This window comes from Camelina sativa, chromosome 13 (assembly GCF_000633955.1).
Source record: "Camelina sativa cultivar DH55 chromosome 13, Cs, whole genome shotgun sequence".
Lineage (NCBI taxonomy): Eukaryota > Viridiplantae > Streptophyta > Magnoliopsida > Brassicales > Brassicaceae > Camelina > Camelina sativa.
Window position 1 is genome coordinate 13,641,499 of NC_025697.1, and position 20,546 is coordinate 13,662,044.

Below are 20,546 nucleotides of genomic sequence, written 5' to 3' on the forward strand. Positions count from 1 at the left end.
GTGAAAATGTTCTCTCTACACAGGAGGAGGGCAGAGCCGAGGTTCTCTTTATGGTGGAGGAGGTTCGACGCAAGGTTATCTCCCTAAGGGAGGAATGCATGGGAGGTTGGACGCTAGTTTATCTCCCTAATGGAGGAAGGCAGAACAAAGGTTTTCTCCATGGTAGAGGAGGTTTGACGCAGTGTTCTCTCTATAAGGGAGGGGGCAAAACCGAGGTTCTGTCTATTGGTTAGTCATACACTATTGTGATGTAATTTATTTTTATTCAAAATGTTTTTTGAGCCAATAATTTTAGTGACTAAAGAAACTATGCTAAAGTGAAAGTAAAGAGACATATAATAGTTGGCTTAATTTTGTTCATATAGACATTTTCTAGGTGGTGGTAAATAATATATTGGTAACATACAATATATCTAGGTGTAAAAATACACTTTTAATGGTAACATACATAAAAGATTTTTATATGGATATAAATCAGTGTATTATAACAAAATAAAATTATAATGTACAATAAATTTTAATATATTTTTATTAAATTTAGTTTTATTTACAAAATTTGAAACCCACATATCGGGCGGATCCTTACCTAGTATAAGATAAATCACACCTAATAATATTATACTAGGTTTCAATCCGTAATATATCCCATGAAAAAAATAATATACTAAATTTTGATTTAATATCAAATTAACCTAGTGACAAAACTTGAACTTATTAGGTTTTAAAATTTAATCTGATATCAAATAAGTTAATGAGAGCTGTTATGTCAATCATAAAGGGTACCAAACACAAAAATACAATGATCTAAACTTATAAAATCTAAATATTAATTAAAACTTATTAAAAAAAGCGTAAAAGACACAAGTTACATTTTTTAAAAATTATTAAAAGAAATTCTCCGGATAATTCACGCGGTTGTGAATAGGGATGTTAAAAGTGGTTTAAAACCCATTGGGTACCCGAAACCCATGTTTAATATAGGGTTTCCGGACCCGTTTTTCAGTAAAAAAAAACTGGTAAAAAATGGGCGGGTACCCAAAATAGGATAGTCTTACACGGGTTTACCCTATCGGGTTATGGGTACCCACAAGTTTTTTAAACACTTTATATTAAAAGGACTTCATATCATCTTTTTCACCTAAAAAAAATTGAAACATGAGCATATGAACCCTAATTCTCAATTGGTTCTTCTTACCCAATTCAAGTTTTAATTTTATGAATCTTAATTTTGGTTTCTTACTTTATATTTTAAATTCTCTCCCATCTTACTTTATATCATTCAGTTTTTTTTAAAAAAAAAGTGTAAATCAATGTTTTATTGAGTTAAAATGGTGAATTGTGTTTATTTTGTTTGATTTACAATTTATTATTTTATATATAAATAACAAATACATATAAATTCAGAAAAAAACAAAAAGCAAAAAAAATATGGATACCCATGGGTTTACCCACAAAAATTAAAACCCATTTAGATTTACCCACAAGACTTAAAACCCGTTTGGGTTTTTTAAATTCAAGTTTTTTCTGATTGAGTTTTTTTCGGGTTCATGTCATATTGAGTTTTTTTACCCACCAGAATATCCCTAGTTGTGAACAATGTGAATTGTGAAGTGACAATAATCCGGTTCTTTTTATGTAATAATTCCGTTCAACCTAGTTCTCTTGTTTATATCCCAAAAACTTAAACGACAACGTTCCTTATTAATAGTGAAAGACAGTAAAGACTCCCTTTGAGGCAGAGTCTCTACGACTTCAGCCACTTTTCTTGTCTTCTCTGAACCAGTCTCACATAGCTCTTCTCCCCCTTATTAGTCCTCATCGTCTTCGTCTCTCAACCCTAACCTTTTTCCTCATAATCATATATCTTCTGATCTTCACTTCGTGGATTTGGATTCAGATCTCACAGATGGATGGGATGAAGCTTTCGTTCCCACCGGAAAATCCACCACTTTCAGTCATCGTTGCTCTTTCTCTCTCTGCCTCTCCGGTAACTATCGATTCCTCCGCCGCCGCCGCAGCTACCGTCGCTTCTTTCGTCTTCTCCGACGGGTACTTTCCTTTTTTTTCTCTGTCTGATTACTTCTTCTTCTTTCTCGGAAAGTTTGACCCTTTGTCTTCAAATTCTTGATTTTTCAGGAGGCAATTGAGTGGAACCACTGTTCTTCTTCGATATGTTGGTCGATCAGCTAACAAGCTTCCTGGTTTCTACGGCCACGATGCTTTTGATTCTTCCCAGGTCTCTCGATTCATGGAAGTTATCTATTTATTAATCATAGTATGAATCTTCTTCTAGTGTAAAATTGCTAAATCCTTTCTTGTGTGTGATTGATTAATCAGATTGATGAGTGGGTAGATTACGCTTCTGTCTTCTCCTCTGGTTCAGAGTTTGAGAATGCTTGTGGTCGTGTTGATAAGTATCTTGAGTGTCGCACGTTTCTTGTTGGCCATTCTCTTTCCATTGCTGATGTTGCTATTTGGTCAGCTCTTGCAGGTTTAAAATTAATTTCATTTATCTTTGTTATGAGTTTGGTATGAGTTTCTCTGTATTTGAAGCCTGATTTAGTTGAACTATTTGGTAGGAACTGGCCAAAGATGGGAAAGTTTGAGGAAATCGAAAAAGTATCAGAGTTTGGTTAGATGGTTCAATTCGATTTTAGACGAGTACAGCGAGCTGCTTAACAAGGTTTTAGCAACATATGTGAAGAAAGGCTCAGGGAAGCCTGTGGCTGCACCAAAGTCTAAAGACAGCCAACAAGCTACGAAAGCAGATGCACAGGATAAAAGCAAACCTGAAGTGGACTTGCCGGAAGCAGAGATTGGAAAGGTTCGACTNCACGATGCTTTTGATTCTTCCCAGGTCTCTCGATTCATGGAAGTTATCTATTTATTAATCATAGTATGAATCTTCTTCTAGTGTAAAATTGCTAAATCCTTTCTTGTGTGTGATTGATTAATCAGATTGATGAGTGGGTAGATTACGCTTCTGTCTTCTCCTCTGGTTCAGAGTTTGAGAATGCTTGTGGTCGTGTTGATAAGTATCTTGAGTGTCGCACGTTTCTTGTTGGCCATTCTCTTTCCATTGCTGATGTTGCTATTTGGTCAGCTCTTGCAGGTTTAAAATTAATTTCATTTATCTTTGTTATGAGTTTGGTATGAGTTTCTCTGTATTTGAAGCCTGATTTAGTTGAACTATTTGGTAGGAACTGGCCAAAGATGGGAAAGTTTGAGGAAATCGAAAAAGTATCAGAGTTTGGTTAGATGGTTCAATTCGATTTTAGACGAGTACAGCGAGCTGCTTAACAAGGTTTTAGCAACATATGTGAAGAAAGGCTCAGGGAAGCCTGTGGCTGCACCAAAGTCTAAAGACAGCCAACAAGCTACGAAAGCAGATGCACAGGATAAAAGCAAACCTGAAGTGGACTTGCCGGAAGCAGAGATTGGAAAGGTTCGACTTCGGTTTGCTCCTGAGCCAAGTGGTTACCTTCACATTGGACATGCCAAGGCTGCGTTGCTGAACAAGTATTTTGCTGAGCGTTACCAAGGGGAAGTGATTGTGCGTTTTGATGATACTAACCCTGCTAAAGAAAGCAGTGAGTTTGTGGATAATCTTGTGAAAGATATTGGGACCTTGGGAATCAAGTATGAGAAAGTGACATACACTTCAGACTACTTTCCTGAACTGATGGAAATGGCGGAAAAACTGATGCGTGAGGGCAAGGCGTATGTTGACGACACGCCGAGGGAGCAGATGCAGAAAGAGAGGATGGATGGTATTGATTCGAAATGCAGGAATCATAGCGTCGATGAGAATTTGAAGCTATGGAAGGAAATGATTAAGGGAAGTGAGAGAGGCTTACAGTGCTGCGTACGCGGGAAATTCAACATGCAAGATCCCAACAAAGCCATGCGTGACCCGGTTTATTATCGATGCAATCCTATGTCTCACCACCGTATCGGGGAAAAGTATAAGATATATCCAACATATGACTTTGCTTGTCCGTTTGTTGATTCCCTTGAAGGTATAACGCATGCCCTTAGGTCTAGTGAGTATCATGACCGGAATGCTCAGTACTTTAAAGTTCTGGATGACATGGGAATGCGACAGGTTCAGCTTTATGAGTTCAGCCGGTTAAATCTCGTTTTTACACTTCTCAGTAAGCGCAAGCTTCTCTGGTTTGTCCAGAGTAAGTTGGTTGATGGGTGGGATGATCCACGCTTCCCGACAGTCCAAGGAATTGTTCGTAGAGGTTTGAAAATTGAGGCTCTGATTCAGTTCATTCTCGAGCAGGTAAGCCTTTCTTTCTTTTGCGTTCTTGCTTGTCTCTTTCGAGTGATCTGTAATAATATATCTGTTGATGTTTTTTAACTTTTCCAGGGGGCTTCAAAGAATCTAAATTTGATGGAATGGGACAAACTTTGGTCTATTAATAAAAGAATAATTGATCCTGTGTGCCCTAGACACACGGCTGTGATTGCAGAGCGTCGTGTACTATTTACCTTAACGGATGGTCCTGATGAGCCGTTTGTTCGCATGATACCAAAGCACAAGAAATTCGAAGGTGCTGGAGAAAAGGCAACCACTTTCACCAAGAGCATTTGGATGGAGGAAGCTGATGCGAGTGCGATATCTGTTGGTGAGGAAGTAACTTTGATGGATTGGGGAAATGCCATAGTAAAAGAAATCACAAAGGACGAGGAGGGTCATGTCACTGCGTTATCTGGCGTTCTGAATCTCCAAGGATCTGTAAAGACTACAAAGCTGAAGCTCACATGGCTTCCTGACACCAATGAATTGGTTAATCTCACATTAACAGAGTTTGATTATCTAATCACCAAGAAGAAGGTAAGACTCGGTCAGTACATCTCTACATTATTGTTCTCTCTCTCAAGATCACTGATCTCTTTCTTTTTTTTGTTTGCTGCAACACAGCTGGAAGATGATGATGAAGTTGCTGACTTTGTGAATCCTAACACTAAGAAGGAAACATTGGCACTTGGTGATTCGAATATGAGGAATCTAAAATGTGGAGATGTGATTCAGCTTGAGAGGAAAGGCTATTTCAGATGTGATGTGCCTTTTGTCAAATCGTCTAAGCCCATTGTCCTATTCTCTATTCCAGATGGTAGAGCGGCTAAGTGATGAATGAAACGTGGCACAGAAGAAAAAAAAATACTCTATTTTTGATTTTCCCATTTTATGAACATTTGTGTTGAGAAATTTGCTCGTTAGGGTTTTAAGACAATGAAAACAGAGCTTTTATCAGTTCTTTGCTTAAATTTTTCATCTCATTTAGTTTTAAAGTTGCAAACTTTATCTTCATTCATTCTTCTTTGCTTAGTGTTTACATTTTGAGACCAAAAACAAACTCATTTCTTGGCTGGGTATCTGGATTTGATCCTCTGAACCTGTTTGGTTTTGAGCTGAAATGACTTAACGAGAATGTCATCGGGAAGAGCTCCAAAGAGAGAGGCGACAATTGATTGTGTTCCGGGCAATTGGCTATCGAAGGCTGCGATTACAGATGCTGGAGTGTTGGCAACGTTCTTTTGGAAATGGAGGAGTCCCTTGGGGAAGACGAAAATATCTCCTTTGTTAATGTGTTTGGCCATAAGTTTTCCGGCGGTTGTTACGAAGCCGACGTAGAGCTGACCCTCAAGGACGAAAATGATCTCGGAGGCCCGTGGGTGGACATGAGGCGGGTTTAGGCCGTTTGGGGCGTAATCGATGCGTGACATGGAGAGGCCGAGGGTGTTGAGTCCTGGTAGCTTTTCTACGTTGGCTCCGGTCACGACTGAGCCGGTAGAGGTGTTAGTGGCAGCAGCGGAAGCTAAGCCTTGGAAGTAGAAGTCTTCCGGTGTCATTTGTGTTGAGTCCTTGCAAGTGTATCCGTTGACCTTGACCGCTTCATTTTGTCAAAAGAAAATAAACAAACAAAATTAAAGAAATTTTGACAAGAACAAAAAAAAAAAAAAACAGGAAGTGTAGGCTACTTCAAATTTATATGTTGATATGATACTATTGAAAAAGAATGTTTGAAGATTTCAATCATGTGTTGTCCACCTAACTTTTATTTTAACATTTTGACAAATACTATATCATTTATAAAAGTCATGATAAATTTCCAAGAAAGTCTTGAATAATATAATAGTAAATCAAAAATATAAATAAAGTATGATACAAATGAGAAGATTTCGTTACAAAATATCACAATTGGTGTCACATTTCTTAAAGATATGATGTTTTTCTAAGCAAGCAGCTAGGGAGACGAAACATAATATCCTGTGGAAATTGTTTATATAAAAAAATCTTGAGTTGTTTATGAATAAACAAAAGAGCTCAAAGCAAAATGTGGTTATTGGGGTAAGTAAAAATACCATTGGACAAATCAGCAACACAAACATCTTGAAGCATCTCACATTCCGCAATGGCCACGGCTGCGACGAACATGGTGACAACAACAACAACAAAATTGGTCGTCATAGAGGCCATTATTGTTGTTGTTGTTGTTGTTATTTATTTAAAAAAGAGATTGTTTTTGATGAATTTATAAACAAGAAAATAAATTCACGAACAGAGAAGCTTTAATTTTGGTGTTCTTATAGATATGGAGAAGCTTTTGAAACGTTTATTATTAGGCAAATTGTTAAAGGTTGGTTGTAGCCCCTTAATTTAGCCAAAAATAAGTTTTAAGTGTGCTTAACATTTGAGGTGGGGAAGTTGTGATTAACAGGGTTGTTTATTGTAGAAATAGAGACATCTAATCTTTAATTATGGTGTAGTTTAGCACCGTCCGAGGAAACTCACCTAAAATAACTTATCTTCCTGGAAATTAGTAATCTCCAAGCCACCAAACACAAGAAACTAGAAGTTGGCTGGTTATTTCGTTAAGTAAGTTTTGGTTTAAAAAACAACTTGCATCAATAAGTTTTGTTTTGGTCAAACTGAATCCAAAACTTACACCTTAACCAAACCGGGGAGATCTGTATAAAACACAGTCTGGTTTGTAGAAGGTTTCATCTTATGTCGGATTCAAACTAAACCGGATTATGACCGATCGATAAAGGCCGACAGGGATTGTCCGTTAAAATGTCATTGTCATCGTCTAGTACAGTATATTACTATGTTAATAAAACTTTTTTTTTTGGTAAGCGAGGAGAGACAATGTCTCTCAATTTATTCATAAGAAAAGAAAATTACAAACAAACAGACCGTGAAAAAGAAAACCCAACCGAGTCCTGCAAAACAATAGAACAGACTGGTTCTGAACATAAAACAAATGAATGAAAACCTAATGGAAGCGAAAACGCATAGTTAGCTAAGCCATCTGCAAGACGGTTAGCCTCCCTATACACAATGACCAATACGGACTATCCAGTTCCTTGAGATAAAACCATAGCACAAACGTACTAGGAAAGACAACAGATGAGAGACCTCAATCCCTGTCGTTAAGAAACCCACCACCAGTTCTGAATCTACTTCCAACTCCACACGCGTTATACCCTTCTCCCAAGCAATATACAACCCATAATAAACTCCCCGGAGTTCCGCCAACGGAGCAGTGCATATACCAATATTAAAAGCAAAACCTCCAATCCAGGCGTCATCACTATCTCGCAACACACCACCAGTTGTAGCCAAACCCGGATTCCCATGCGATGCGCCATCCGTATTCAGCTTAACCCATCCTAAGCTCGGAGGAGACCATGCGATCATCCTCATCCCTCTATTCGATCGCACTCTTCCACCTACCTCAGCCAAGAAAGAATCATACACCTCCTTGGCCCAGTCCTTAAGGAAACAAACTCTATCCCGACACAGTGCCGTACTCTCGAAAATGTTCCCACACCGCCACTTCCAAGCCCACCATATCACCACCACAAACTGCGTAGCCCAGGAGTAACCCTCCTGTTCCACATTATCTCCCAACTGAGTAAACATCCACTCCAGAATTGAGGAACCAAAATAAAAAGGCATTTGGCGCGGAGAGAGAAGGCGCCTCCAAACCCCTGATATTACTGGACAATCCCTAAGGACATGTATTATACTCTCAAAACCACCTTTACATACCTGACATATTGCCGTATCACAGAGATGTCGTCGATATCTTTCTGTATTCGTCATCAAAGCCTGATTCCCAACCAACCATAAAAACGTACGCACACGTTCTGGAGCTTTGACCTTCCATAACCGCGTGAAAAACAGCGTCATATCCTGGCAAGGTTTATCATTCCTGGTCAGGACAAGATAAGCAGATTGAACCGAGAATCTACCATCAAGACTACGTCCCCATGATAACCGATCTGACCACTGCTCGTAGTTGCAACTTAGCACAATCTGTTAAGTATCTCAATATCAGCGAGTCACTCCACCCCATACCATTACGCCAAGCTTCACAGGCTCTTACATTCTTATAACCCATTGGGGGCTCACCAACCAGCATGTCTATAAGAGGCTTATTAGCTAACCATTTATCCAGCCAAAAGCGTATCTCCCTCCCATCTCCTATGATCCAACTTAATCCTGACATCACCACTTCTCGTAGTCCTATACTCACACTACGCCATGTTGATGACCAGTGGCTCTTAACAACTAGCCATGACTTGTCATGTGGATCACCAACTCTGTACTTTGATCGAAACACCCTAGCCCACATACTACTCTGATCATGAAGTAAACGCCAACCAACCTTAGCTANTAAAAAGGCATTTGGCGCGGAGAGAGAAGGCGCCTCCAAACCCCTGATATTACTGGACAATCCCTAAGGACATGTATTATACTCTCAAAACCACCTTTACATACCTGACATATTGCCGTATCACAGAGATGTCGTCGATATCTTTCTGTATTCGTCATCAAAGCCTGATTCCCAACCAACCATAAAAACGTACGCACACGTTCTGGAGCTTTGACCTTCCATAACCGCGTGAAAAACAGCGTCATATCCTGGCAAGGTTTATCATTCCTGGTCAGGACAAGATAAGCAGATTGAACCGAGAATCTACCATCAAGACTACGTCCCCATGATAACCGATCTGACCACTGCTCGTAGTTGCAACTTAGCACAATCTGTTAAGTATCTCAATATCAGCGAGTCACTCCACCCCATACCATTACGCCAAGCTTCACAGGCTCTTACATTCTTATAACCCATTGGGGGCTCACCAACCAGCATGTCTATAAGAGGCTTATTAGCTAACCATTTATCCAGCCAAAAGCGTATCTCCCTCCCATCTCCTATGATCCAACTTAATCCTGACATCACCACTTCTCGTAGTCCTATACTCACACTACGCCATGTTGATGACCAGTGGCTCTTAACAACTAGCCATGACTTGTCATGTGGATCACCAACTCTGTACTTTGATCGAAACACCCTAGCCCACATACTACTCTGATCATGAAGTAAACGCCAACCAACCTTAGCTAACAAGGCCTTATTCATATTCATTGTAGAACGGATCCCCAACCCCCCCTTCATTTTTTGGTGTACAAACTCTACTCCACGCAACAAGGTGTTGTTTCCTCTTAGCCAGAGTACTTCCCCATAAAAAAGACTTTGAAATCTGATCAAGCTTATTAAGCGTATGCTTTGGCAAGGAGATTGTGCTCATAGCGTGTACTGGGATTGATGACAAGACCGCCTTAGTCAGTGTTAACCTCCCCGCGAAACTTAGGAAACGATCCTTCCAACCCGACAACCGTGAATTCACCCTCTCAAGGACCTGTCCGAAGGTCTCCTTGTTTATACGTTTATGTAATACTGGCATCCCAAGGTACTTACCAAGGTCCTGAGTGGATTACATACCACTCTCATCACTGATCAACTTAGCCAAGTCTCTGTTTACATTCTTTGAAAAAAAGATTTTAAACTTATCCAAGCTCACCTTTTGGCCAGATGCTACACAGAAACTCTCCATCACTTTCCGAATAATCCGAATCTGAGCCACAAATGCTTCTGCAAAGAGAATGAGATCATCCGCGAAGCAAATGTGTGATAACTTGGGACCACCATGAGACAAACTGATTGGTTTCCATTCCTTGAAGNCAATCCCTAAGGACATGTATTATACTCTCAAAACCACCTTTACATACCTGACATACTGCCGTATCACAGAGATGTCGTCGATATCTTTCTGTGTTCGTCATCAAAGCCTGATTCCCAATCAACCATAAAAACGTACGCACACGTTCTGGAGCTTTGACCTTCCATAACCGCGTGAAAACAGCGTCATATCCTGGCGAGGTTTATCATTCCTGGTCAGGACAGCATAAGCAGATTGAACCGAGAATCTGCCATCAAGACTACCTCCCCATGATAACCGATCTGATGCTCCAGTCACGTTATCAATGACCACTGCTCGTAGTTGCAACTTAGCACAATCTGTTAAGTATCTCAATATCAGCGAGTCACTCCACCCCATACCATTACGCCAAGCTTCACAGGCTCTTACATTCTTATAACCCATTGGGGGCTCACCAACCAGCATGTCTATAAGAGGCTTATTAGCTAACCATTTATCCAGCCAAAAGCGTATCTCCCTCCCATCTCCTATGATCCAACTTAATCCTGGCATCACCACTTCTCGTAGTCCTATACTCACACTACGCCATGTTGATGACCAGTGGCTCTTAACAACTAGCCATGACTTGTCATGTGGATCACCAACTCTGTACTTTGATCGAAACACCCTAGCCCACATACTACTCTGATCATGAAGTAAACGCCAACCAACCTTAGCTAACAAGGCCTTATTCATATTCATTGTAGAACGGATCCCCAACCCCCCCTTCATTTTTTGGTGTACAAACTCTACTCCACGCAACAAGGTGTTGTTTCCTCTTAGGCGGAGTACTTCCCCATAAAAAAGACTTTGAAATCTGATCAAGCTTATTAAGCGTATGCTTTGGCAAGGAGATTGTGCTCATAGCGTGTACTGGGATTGATGACAAGACCGCCTTAGTCAGTGTTAACCTCCCCGCGAAACTTAGGAAACGATCCTTCCAACCCGACAACCGTGAATTCACCCTCTCAAGGACCTGTCCGAAGGTCTCCTTGTTTATACGTTTATGTAATACTGGCATCCCAAGGTACTTACCAAGGTCCTGAGTGGATTACATACCACTCTCATCACTGATCAACTTAGCCAAGTCTCTGTTTACATTCTTTGAAAAAAAGATTTTAAACTTATCCAAGCTCACCTTTTGGCCAGATGCTACACAGAAACTCTCCATCACTTTCCGAATAATCCGAATCTGAGCCGCATATGCTTCTGCAAAGAGAATGAGATCATCCGCGAAGCAAATGTGTGATAACTTGGGACCACCATGAGACAAACTGATTGGTTTCCATTCCTTGAAGTCAACAAATATTTCAATCAAGTGACATAGTCTCTCCAGACACATCACAAAGAGATATGGGGACAAAGGATCACCCTGCCTAAGCCCTCATGATGGGGTAAAGGGTATTGTCTTCTCGCCATTCCACAAGACCATCATTGAGGGTCTAACAATACACTATAGTATCCAATTTCTCCACTCCGTAGACAAACCCGCCACTTTTAGTGTATCCTCCAAAAAATCCCACCGAACTCGATCATATGCTTTCTCGAGGTATAATTTCAGCAACATCCACCCCTTCCTACCCTTCTTACGCCGCATTGAGTGAACCGCTTCTTAAACTATCACGATATTATCAGTACTTAAGCGACCAGGGATAAAACTGGCTTGAGCTGGTCCAATGAGCTTTGGCATAACTGTCTTAAGTCTCAACACCATCATCTTCGTAATTATCTTGAACAGAACATTACACAAGCTGATTGGTCTGAACTGCGCCATATTCTCTGGTTTTACCACCTTAGCAATGAGTACCACCAAAGCATCATTTAACTCCCGTGGGAGCACCCCTATCTCAAAGAAATCTAAGACAAAGCGAGTCACTGATGTACCGACCATATCCCAGCAATGTTGATAAAAAATAGGCTGGAAGCCATCAGGCCCAGGAGCCTTATACTTCCCCATACACCTGATAACAAACTCCACTTCAGCAGCCGAGAAAGGTCTATTAAGAGCAGTTAACTCCGACTGAGACAGGCGCGCAAAACCATTTTGCGGTAAACTATGGACCACCGCATCCACATCCTCTAGTGAGTATAATCGCTTGTAAAACTCAACGACCATACGTTCTAAGTCCTCTGTATCCGAGACCCAATGTCCTGCAGCATCCTTTAGTGACTCAATCCGATTTCGTCGTCTTCTAATTATGGTAGACGTGTGAAAGAACGTTGAGTTCCTGTCTCCCAACACTATCCATTTTTCCCTCGACTTCTGGTACCAAAGAACTTCCTCTTGTTCTAAAACCACATCAAGTTCCTTCATCAATCTATCCTCCTCGAATAACAAGGCATCAGTTTGGTTCAGTTCCAGTTGATCTTGAAGAACTTTTATGTCATGAATCAGAGTATCCTTACGTCTTTTGATATCACCAAACACTTCCCTGTTCCACTTCTGCAAAATGGTTGTCAACCTCTGTAGAGCCTCCGGTGTCGTCAACTCCCAATTCCAAGATGTAGACACCAACTCTTTGAAACCTCTATGACTCAACCATGCAGCCTCAAAACGAAACGGACGCCTCTACGGGTTACCTTTCACCTCTGGACACAACTGCAAGTAAAGAGGGGCATGATCAGATGCCATAAAAGGCAAGTGTGAGACCACCGCTTCCTGCCACTTGAGACGGGCTTGAGGACAACACAAAATTCTGTCCAAATGTTTCGCGATAAAAGTCTCAGCCACCCTTCCATGCCGCCAAGTATATATGTTCCCTTTAAACCCCATATCAATTAACGAATTTGCATTAATCCACTCTCCAAAGGCAAGCGAATCAGGAGACAGTCTCCCATTACCACCAGTCCTTTCATCCAATCTGACAATGGTATTATAATCTCCTCCCATAATAACAGGCTCTTCCACACCATGTATTGACTGACTAAGCGCCTCGCACAATCCACTTCTTCTACCAACTGTAGGAGCCACATAGACATCAATCACATGAACCACCTTTGTCCCATTCTTAACCCTCGCATGGACAAACTGATTTGAGGACTCCACAATGTCAACATCCCCAATACTCCCCCTCCACAACACCCATAAGCCACCACTTTGCCCCTTTGCATCCACTCGATAAGAGTGTTCAAAACCTAAATTCTGGCAAATATGAACCGCCCGATCACCTCCAGCATGTGTTTCGAACAAAGCCAACATATCAATCGAGTTTTTCTTCAGCATATATCTAATTGATCTCTGGAAATTAGGTTTATTAGCCCCCCGGCAATTCCATAAAATAATATTCATTATCGATTCACAGCAGCAAAGCAGAATTACCGGGGACCAACATTATGCGATCCCAGAGTCCACCACTCCATCCGGTGGATCCTGATGCACAACCAAACCCCTCCTCGCCAAATCCTCACCCACTCCATTATGAGTAACATCCATATCCCTTGACTCGGAAGGCGTAGAATTTGTCTCCGCCAGTGATTCATCTTTATCCCGCAAAATGAGATCCCCAGTTCTCCCAGAACTAGCTTTATCGACTCGTAAACGTTTGCCAGATGCAGAGAGTTCCACTTCTCCGCGTGTAGGGCCAAAGACAAGGCCTCTCATGGGCCTATTCACCTTAGTTGATTTTCTACGTGGCCCATTACGCTAAACTGACTTATTACCAACCCGTTTCTCCAAAGGACCATTTCGTGGGCCTCCACTACCTTTCCCTGTAAAGCCCATAAAACTACCTGCCTTAGCATGGGGAAAACTCCGACTCATACTCGAGTTAATACCTAAATCGACATTTTCTTTATTTCCTTCCTCCGAAATCACAACTTCCCTTATCTCCTCTGAGATCATATCATCATCCAACCTATCAAATCTGTTAGCCATCACGATATTCCCCTTATTTTTAGTAACCGGAATTTCCTGAAGATTCCTTTCCTTAGTTAGGACTGATTCACCCACCATAGCCACAACCTTATTCTCCAACCTCTCTGGTCGTCGTCCCGGTCATCTGACCGCCGTAAAACCATCTGCACCTTCCTTACTTTCCCAAACTCAACAACAGCGGGGGAAACCGTCTTTGTTTACTTCTTTAACCAAAAAACAAATAGTTTACTTCGTCAACTGTAGTATTTGTTTTTTTGGTTAAAGAAGCAAACAAAGAGATTTAAGACTTGGGACTAACAAAATCCCTCATGGATAAAATCTAAGAGTTCAAGTTGAGTCCATATTAGATGTATATATCAACGTGTAGATATTTAAATATAATGTTTTTAAACATATGTATAGATTACGAACATATAACTAGAGTTGACGCAAGAGTTTGGGAGAAAGACTTAATAGAAGTCAAGTCGCTTATATTTTAACCTCAAGCAGTTACAAAGATGTTTCATATAATAAAGGAAGGTGTTGAGAAATGAAAACAATAAGAACTCGAGTGAATGCTTCATCTATCTCTCTCTATATATCTTTCTAGTTTCTTCTACTCTAATCATATCTAAATCCCATAATCCATATCCTTCCCGGTTAATCTCTCCATCATGACGACTAAGGTAAAAATCATATGCTCATACTACTTATACAGAAACGAATCCGAGTTTCTTCTTTTCTTTTCTTGAATCATTCGGTTTTGTGCAGAAAATTGAGATCAAAGTGGATATCGACTGTGAGAAATGCAAACGTGCAATCATGGAGGCCGTTGCAGAGCTAGAAGGTATGATATTTTAATTTTAAAAGAACTTGTTACTAAACCTATTGATATATAGGAGATGCAATTATAAGATGAGAGATTTGAATGCAGGTGTGAATCATGTTTCACTGGATCAAGAGAAGAGCATACTAACCGTGGTGGGTACTATGGATCCGGTATGCGTAGCAGAACAGCTTAAGAAGATTAAACAGAAACCAGTAGTTATCAGTGTTGGACCACCGAAAAAACCAGATCCAAAACCAGACCCCAAGAAGGATCCTTGTTTCCCTTACTACTACTACACCCCCTGTGACATGGTAACAGTTAGTAGCTATGAGAGCGGAAGCGGCTGCACCATTGTTTAAATCCTGTCTCCATCTCTTATATAGTCTTCATGTAAAATCTTGTAATCTTTAGTCAGTAAAATAATTCCTTCATGTAAACATTTCAGTTATTTGGCTATGTGATGAATCTTTGTGTTATTGGCACCCCTCCTGTTATCTGAAACTAGTGCTAATATCATCATAATTTGACGTGGAGTCTTGCTTTTACATCACATCTAAATTCTGAAATCAGCCCAATTTCGAATACACAAGCACAAGCATTTTCCTTGTCAAAAGCAAATTCATGATCATGCCATCACCGAAACCACAATGATGCAAAAGAAGACCAGACCATACTAATTTTCTACCATTGAGGAAGCAGAGACTAACGAAGGTTTCGGAAACGTTGTAAAACAAAAAGCAAACAGACTACTTAACCCTAGGAAAATCATCAAAGTTTATCAATCTTCTCCCGAGATCTTTGCAGCAGAAGCGTACTAACTTATACAGCCTTAGAACAACTTGAATTGTGATTTACTTCTTCTTCCTTCCACCACCTCCCTTGGTTTTCTTATTTGCTGCTCCTTTAGTGGTACTCTCTGGGATCTCCTATTAGAAAGTAAAAAAAAAGATTATAAACACCAAATGATGTATGTATATCTAAAACATGTGGAACATGTATATCTAAAACATGTGGAACACAAAGTAGAGTGTTCTATTTACCACAGGATTAAGAATGGCGGCGCTTAGTCTATGTAAGGTAGTTTCCAGCTCAGCGACGTACACTAAACATATAGCTAAATAGAACTACAGAAATTATGGCAGATTGATTTTAAATATTCACCGTGATATTTAAATTCTTGTGCCTAAGCCACCTCCAGCCACTTGAACAGACAGGTCGGAACCCCGAGGTAGAGAGAACAGCTTAATGCTAGCAATTTTATTGGAGGTGTTCCATCCAAAAGCATGTAGAGAAAATACTTTATTGCTGATAGCTGGTTTATACTGCTGGAGCAAACATTTGGTACCCTGTGATCCAGTATATTGAGGAATCACCTCAAGAGGCAACTAGGCATATAAGTTTTCCCTAAAGTGTGTGCATATATTTCCATCCATTTCTGGACTTGTATTAAGAGTTTCTAGCTAGCTAAGGACACAGTGACTTCATTATCACAAGGTGTAGGTGGGCAGCATGAAGAAGATCAACGTCTCACAAACCACGAATCGGGGAATTGTTTTAACATTCATAGACTTACCAACTAATTTCCTAATCCGTGTTTCTTTTGGCACTTAAAAAGATTATAGGACGTACACATTCATGTGCAAGTCAAAAGAAAAGATCTTAAGAGCTATTGGGTTCAACCATATATAAAATTGAAGGAGACAAACCTTTCTCTTAGCAGGCACGGATGAGTTAGCAACTGGCTTGAAAAATGATTCCAGCCTGTGAAATGTTTAAGAAATAAATGAGTGGAAAGAGAAGTAAAAGCTAAAATCACCACTATATTGTTCAAGAGGTGCATACCTGCCCTGGGATGATTTGTTCTTCGCAGTTTTAATTTTCTCTATGGCCTATATAAAAAATTTCAGATCATCCATAATTTTGTCAGAACAAAGCATTGCATCTATATGGCAATATGGAACAAAGTATGACAACACTACATGAAACATACCTTTGTTACCCTATCAATGTTGAATCCATTTTCATTCACCAAAAACTGAACTATACCCTGGCAAAGGAGAAAACAAAGAGGTAACTAAAAACCACTCCCGAAGAATCTAAAAAGGGGGAGAACTCAGTTTCTACCTCTTCATCTGGAGAGGTCCACTTAATATCAAGCTGCTCTTCATCTGTTAAGATATCAGGTTCTTTGAAAAGTCTCCGAGCTTCATTATATGGCCATTCCTCAGGTATTTGATACCTACATATAATACAGAGTGGTAAAGGTCTTTAACACACTGTAGCTATTGTTTCTTGGAACAGCAGATGTTCTAAGTAGGAACTCAACAAAATTAACAGTAAAGATTAATTTCTATCAGACTACAAATTGACACAAAAAGCTTCTAAGCGTGGTTTTGGTAATGCAACTTGGAGAGAAAAAAATTCATTTTTCAACAGAAGACACAGGGTAATAGGGTAATAGGGTAATATGCACCCAATTAGACTGAATTCGCAATTATAACCTTCACTCGCATTGGTTAGTTTGAGCTATTATACCATAAAATCAGTATCTTGTCCCCAAATCAAATAACTCTGAGATAATTTAACAGAGGTTAACCTTTCTTTGTTTATATTTTCAAGTATGGTCTCAATAGATCCATGCTGGCGAATGAGCTTTAGGGCAGTCTGCCCTCCGATACCTGTGACAAAATATGCATATTAGTTTACATGCCTTTACATTTACAAAGCTAAAAACGACTGTGTTGATACATTTCACCCACAGTTGAAAGATATAAAGAGGCAAAATAGATCTCTAGATACCTCGGATGCTGTCACAATAGTCACACCCTGACAATATGCACAAGTCGATGAACTGATCCATGGTAAGTTGAAGCTCTTCTAAAATCTGAAATGAGACCACAAGAGAAGAGATGATCTCATTTACTTAACACGTAGAAGAAAAGGATAGTGTGTGTAAGAGAGAAACCTTAGCAACTTCAAATTCCATGACAGGGATCTTTCTGGAACTAGGATCCATCAGATGGCGAAGAAACTTAGGAGCTCCAAAAGTCAAGGAATCCATATCTTCAGAAGCCACACCATAAACCTAAACAGACAGAAACTATTCGTAAGGAAGCATTGCAAAGTGCAAACCTTGTAAAACTTCCAGTTCTACAAGATTGGAGATATTGGTCACTCAAAACTGTCAGTAAACACCAAAAGGAGAACAGACAAAAGAAATTAGACCTTTCCTGACTTGCAAAGTGCAGCACATTGCGCTTCAGCTTCGGAAGTGGCCTGTGTGTAAGAAGCCACATCAGTCTTCTTTTCAAACTTTTTAGCCATTTCATATCATAACCAAAAAGATTAGTTATGAGAGGGGAGATATAGATCCTTAAGCCCCTGCACATAACATAAGTACCTCAACAACAGGCACCCCCATGAGTCTCAAGAGTCTTTTGCAGTCGTCATTGTGCTGTTTTGTCACCTGGAGGTGGGAGATTATACATCTATCAATTGCTTTCAAGTGGATGCTATAAAACTAAGAAGTCCAACGATTCATAGATGGAAAAGAATAGAGTACCTTGACAGTCCGTTTGCTGTACTTCTCAATGTCCTCCTTGTTTCCTGCCTGTCAAGCATAAAATAGCTTCTAAAAAAGCACGCTCTTTTAGTAGTAAACTAAAGCTACGTAAGCAAACTCGTAAGGCAAGAACGAGTGGCAAACCTCAATTGCACCAGTCAAATCTGCAGTTGCATCAGCTCTCTTGGAGTAACTGGATCAAGATTATAGAATAAATATAACCATAGTTGCACAACAGTTCAGTAACTCATCTTACCACCTATAAACTTAAAACTCAATTCATGATAACAAAAAAAAAATACCGTTTTGCCAGTTCTTGTCTCTTTAACTCCGGGGGCTTTCCATCGAAAACATATCTGAACCCAAAAGATTCAGAACTAAATTAGCAAGACTAATAGTAAAAGGCAAACCTTTTCTACTAACAGCGAAAGTCCAAAAAAAAAGAATGTAGGAAGGAGAGCATTACACAGGCTTAATCCCAGCTTCTAGAAGACGAATCGTTCGATTAAACATCCCTTGTAAATGGCTACAATGTATAAAACAAATCAGATAGAAAGATCCAAACTTTTACAAATGTGGAAACAGAGAGTAGTAAGTAGTAACCTAGTGACTTCACCAGCTTCATTAGTGAGCATTTCAGTCCCAGTTCTCCCTACCACAATCTGCGTCACATCGATTTCACAATTACAAAAAGTTAATACTCTCTCGCTGAGTAAGATTAGTGCGAAATAAGATTGATTGAAAGGGAACGAACAAGGAATTGGTAGATGCTCATGCTAGCATCAACGGCGATTTTCCGACCAAAATAGCTCTCAAATTTTTGTTCTTTCATACAACTTGGCGCATTGTCGGCTAAAAGCTTCGTTAAACCCTAAAAAAAATCAGACATTTTTTTCACCCAACGAAAAAGACATCAGCATGAGATCCAATTCAGGATTGGTAATCTTAAATTGAAACGAGAAGAAATCGTTCGCTCCATCAGACCTTGATACCCATGGCGATTTTCAGATAAAACAGAGCGAATCAGCGAGCGAAGGTTTTGTTCTTTTCTCTTTCAGGGAACTGTGCCACTTTGGGTCTCTCTGACTGACGCCGGCGATGTTGTTTTCCCGCCTCCTCAACACGTGTGGGCGCGCTGTAGTCTGGTCAACTTTATGAGGCCTTTAAACCTAATGAGCCCATAAGGTGGGTTAAGGCCCATGGCCTATTACTCATATTATTCTTTTTTTTTCGGACACATAATAAAAACAACTTCTCCCTAAACCCATTTAGGGATGCTATTCAGTTTTTCGGTTTAGTTTCACTTCAGTTTTTTCGGTTTACGGTTTTTTTTTATTTTATAAAAATAGAACCATAAAGAAACAATACGTAATTCGGTTTGATTACGGTTCGGTTTTTCCGGTTTATGGTTTTTTTCGTTTTCATAAAAAAAAAATCATATAAAAATCATATGTATCACAGTTTGATTCGGTTTCGGTTTGGTTACGGTTTTTAACGGTTATTCCATGCTTTTAAAGCATTTCCAGAAATTTGAGCGGTGACCTTTGTTTTTTTACCGTTGGAGAAGGATCATCAGTATCAATTGCTTTCTTTTTTTCAGTGGGATTACGGTCTTGACTTGAATCTGCCATCTGCGATTATTTTTATAATAGATGATTAGTTGATAATTTTATTAATAACATACAAAAAACAAAGAGAACAAAAAAAAACCTTTGGTAGCTTGAGTTGCAGACTTGCAAGGGATGACACGCATGTAAGAGGAACAAATACAATGACAACAAATAATTATGAATATATATAGGTTAGGGAATAGAGACTTAGGGTTAGAGTTTTGTAATTACATTGATTAATAGGAGATCAATAACTATAAGCACAATAAAGAAAAAAATTATTGATATTGTTATACAATATAAAATTATAAGCTTGAGAAACTAATTATATCGTTTTGACAAAAAAAAAAAGAGAAGCTAATTATATCTAATTATCCTAAATTTTTGTAAATCAATCCCCCATAATTAGCTTAGAATATCTAAGTAAGGTTCATATAATCTTAGCAACTAAATCGTAACAAATCTCGAAAATTACCAACACAAAATCAAACAGTTAACATATTCTTCGAAGATTATGTGATCTCCAATTTTGAATTATGTATCCACGATATCAAAATATTTTCTTTACTAAATTTTAACAACTTACCAAATCTTCCACATACGGGAAAATACCAAATCTCACCGTGATCA

At 39.5% G+C, this 20,546-nt stretch overlaps 4 protein-coding genes across 6 annotated transcripts; 2 read left to right on the top strand and 2 right to left on the bottom strand.

Annotated features, from left to right (window-relative positions):
- Nucleotides 1,763-5,289, top strand: LOC109124632 (glutamate--tRNA ligase, cytoplasmic-like). 2 transcript variants are annotated; one of them, XM_010456708.2, is made up of 7 exons: nucleotides 1,764-2,049; nucleotides 2,137-2,236; nucleotides 2,338-2,491; nucleotides 2,580-2,824; nucleotides 3,446-4,288; nucleotides 4,376-4,843; nucleotides 4,931-5,289. In XM_010456708.2, exons 1-7 carry the CDS (start codon nucleotides 1,907-1,909, stop codon nucleotides 5,138-5,140), a joined length of 2,163 nt encoding a protein of 720 aa, XP_010455010.1. In that variant the 5' UTR covers nucleotides 1,764-1,906; the 3' UTR covers nucleotides 5,141-5,289. The 2 variants fall into 2 exon arrangements, with proteins under 2 accessions (XP_010455011.1, XP_010455010.1); XM_010456709.2 differs by lacking the exon at nucleotides 2,580-2,824 and having other exon boundaries at nucleotides 1,763-2,049; nucleotides 3,201-4,288.
- LOC104736681 (probable germin-like protein subfamily 2 member 5) lies at nucleotides 5,119-6,530 on the bottom strand. Its single transcript, XM_010456707.2, has 2 exons — nucleotides 6,376-6,530; nucleotides 5,119-5,903 (listed from the first exon to the last, which is right to left on the bottom strand). The coding sequence occupies exons 1-2, from the start codon at nucleotides 6,488-6,490 to the stop codon at nucleotides 5,368-5,370; spliced, it is 651 nt and encodes a 216-aa protein (XP_010455009.1). The 5' UTR covers nucleotides 6,491-6,530; the 3' UTR covers nucleotides 5,119-5,367.
- On the top strand, nucleotides 14,443-15,277 carry LOC104736683 (heavy metal-associated isoprenylated plant protein 27). The gene is made up of 3 exons (XM_010456710.2): nucleotides 14,443-14,601; nucleotides 14,687-14,762; nucleotides 14,850-15,277. The coding sequence occupies exons 1-3, from the start codon at nucleotides 14,590-14,592 to the stop codon at nucleotides 15,101-15,103; spliced, it is 342 nt and encodes a 113-aa protein (XP_010455012.1). The 5' UTR covers nucleotides 14,443-14,589; the 3' UTR covers nucleotides 15,104-15,277.
- LOC104736684 (flap endonuclease 1) lies at nucleotides 15,327-19,424 on the bottom strand. 2 transcript variants are annotated; one of them, XM_010456711.2, is made up of 18 exons: nucleotides 19,291-19,424; nucleotides 19,061-19,177; nucleotides 18,910-18,968; nucleotides 18,773-18,832; nucleotides 18,609-18,662; nucleotides 18,451-18,499; nucleotides 18,307-18,354; nucleotides 18,145-18,210; nucleotides 17,970-18,020; nucleotides 17,710-17,829; nucleotides 17,544-17,628; nucleotides 17,341-17,422; nucleotides 16,869-16,983; nucleotides 16,735-16,791; nucleotides 16,587-16,633; nucleotides 16,451-16,505; nucleotides 15,906-16,090; nucleotides 15,327-15,670 (listed from the first exon to the last, which is right to left on the bottom strand). In XM_010456711.2, exons 1-17 carry the CDS (start codon nucleotides 19,300-19,302, stop codon nucleotides 15,914-15,916), a joined length of 1,254 nt encoding a protein of 417 aa, XP_010455013.1. In that variant the 5' UTR covers nucleotides 19,303-19,424; the 3' UTR covers nucleotides 15,327-15,670; nucleotides 15,906-15,913. The 2 variants fall into 2 exon arrangements, with proteins under 2 accessions (XP_010455013.1, XP_010455014.1); XM_010456712.2 differs by lacking the exon at nucleotides 15,906-16,090 and having other exon boundaries at nucleotides 19,291-19,422.

Coding starts and splice junctions, on each gene's coding strand:
- LOC109124632 (XM_010456709.2), top strand. CDS start 1,907: ATGGATGGGATGAAGCTTTCGTTCCCACCGGAAAATCCACCACTTTCA. Junction 2,050..2,136: donor TCTTTCGTCTTCTCCGACGG/GTACTTTCCTTT, acceptor TTGATTTTTCAG/GAGGCAATTGAGTGGAACCA. Junction 2,492..3,200: donor TATTTGGTCAGCTCTTGCAG/GTTTAAAATTAA, acceptor ACTATTTGGTAG/GAACTGGCCAAAGATGGGAA.
- LOC104736683 (XM_010456710.2), top strand. Junction 14,763..14,849: donor GGCCGTTGCAGAGCTAGAAG/GTATGATATTTT, acceptor ATTTGAATGCAG/GTGTGAATCATGTTTCACTG.
- LOC104736681 (XM_010456707.2), bottom strand. CDS start 6,490: ATGGCCTCTATGACGACCAATTTTGTTGTTGTTGTTGTCACCATGTTC. Junction 5,904..6,375: donor TGTTGCTGATTTGTCCAATG/GTATTTTTACTT, acceptor GACAAAATGAAG/CGGTCAAGGTCAACGGATAC.
- LOC104736684 (XM_010456711.2), bottom strand. Junction 18,355..18,450: donor ATTTGACTGGTGCAATTGAG/GTTTGCCACTCG, acceptor TATGCTTGACAG/GCAGGAAACAAGGAGGACAT. Junction 16,792..16,868: donor GGACCTCTCCAGATGAAGAG/GTAGAAACTGAG, acceptor CTCCTTTGCCAG/GGTATAGTTCAGTTTTTGGT.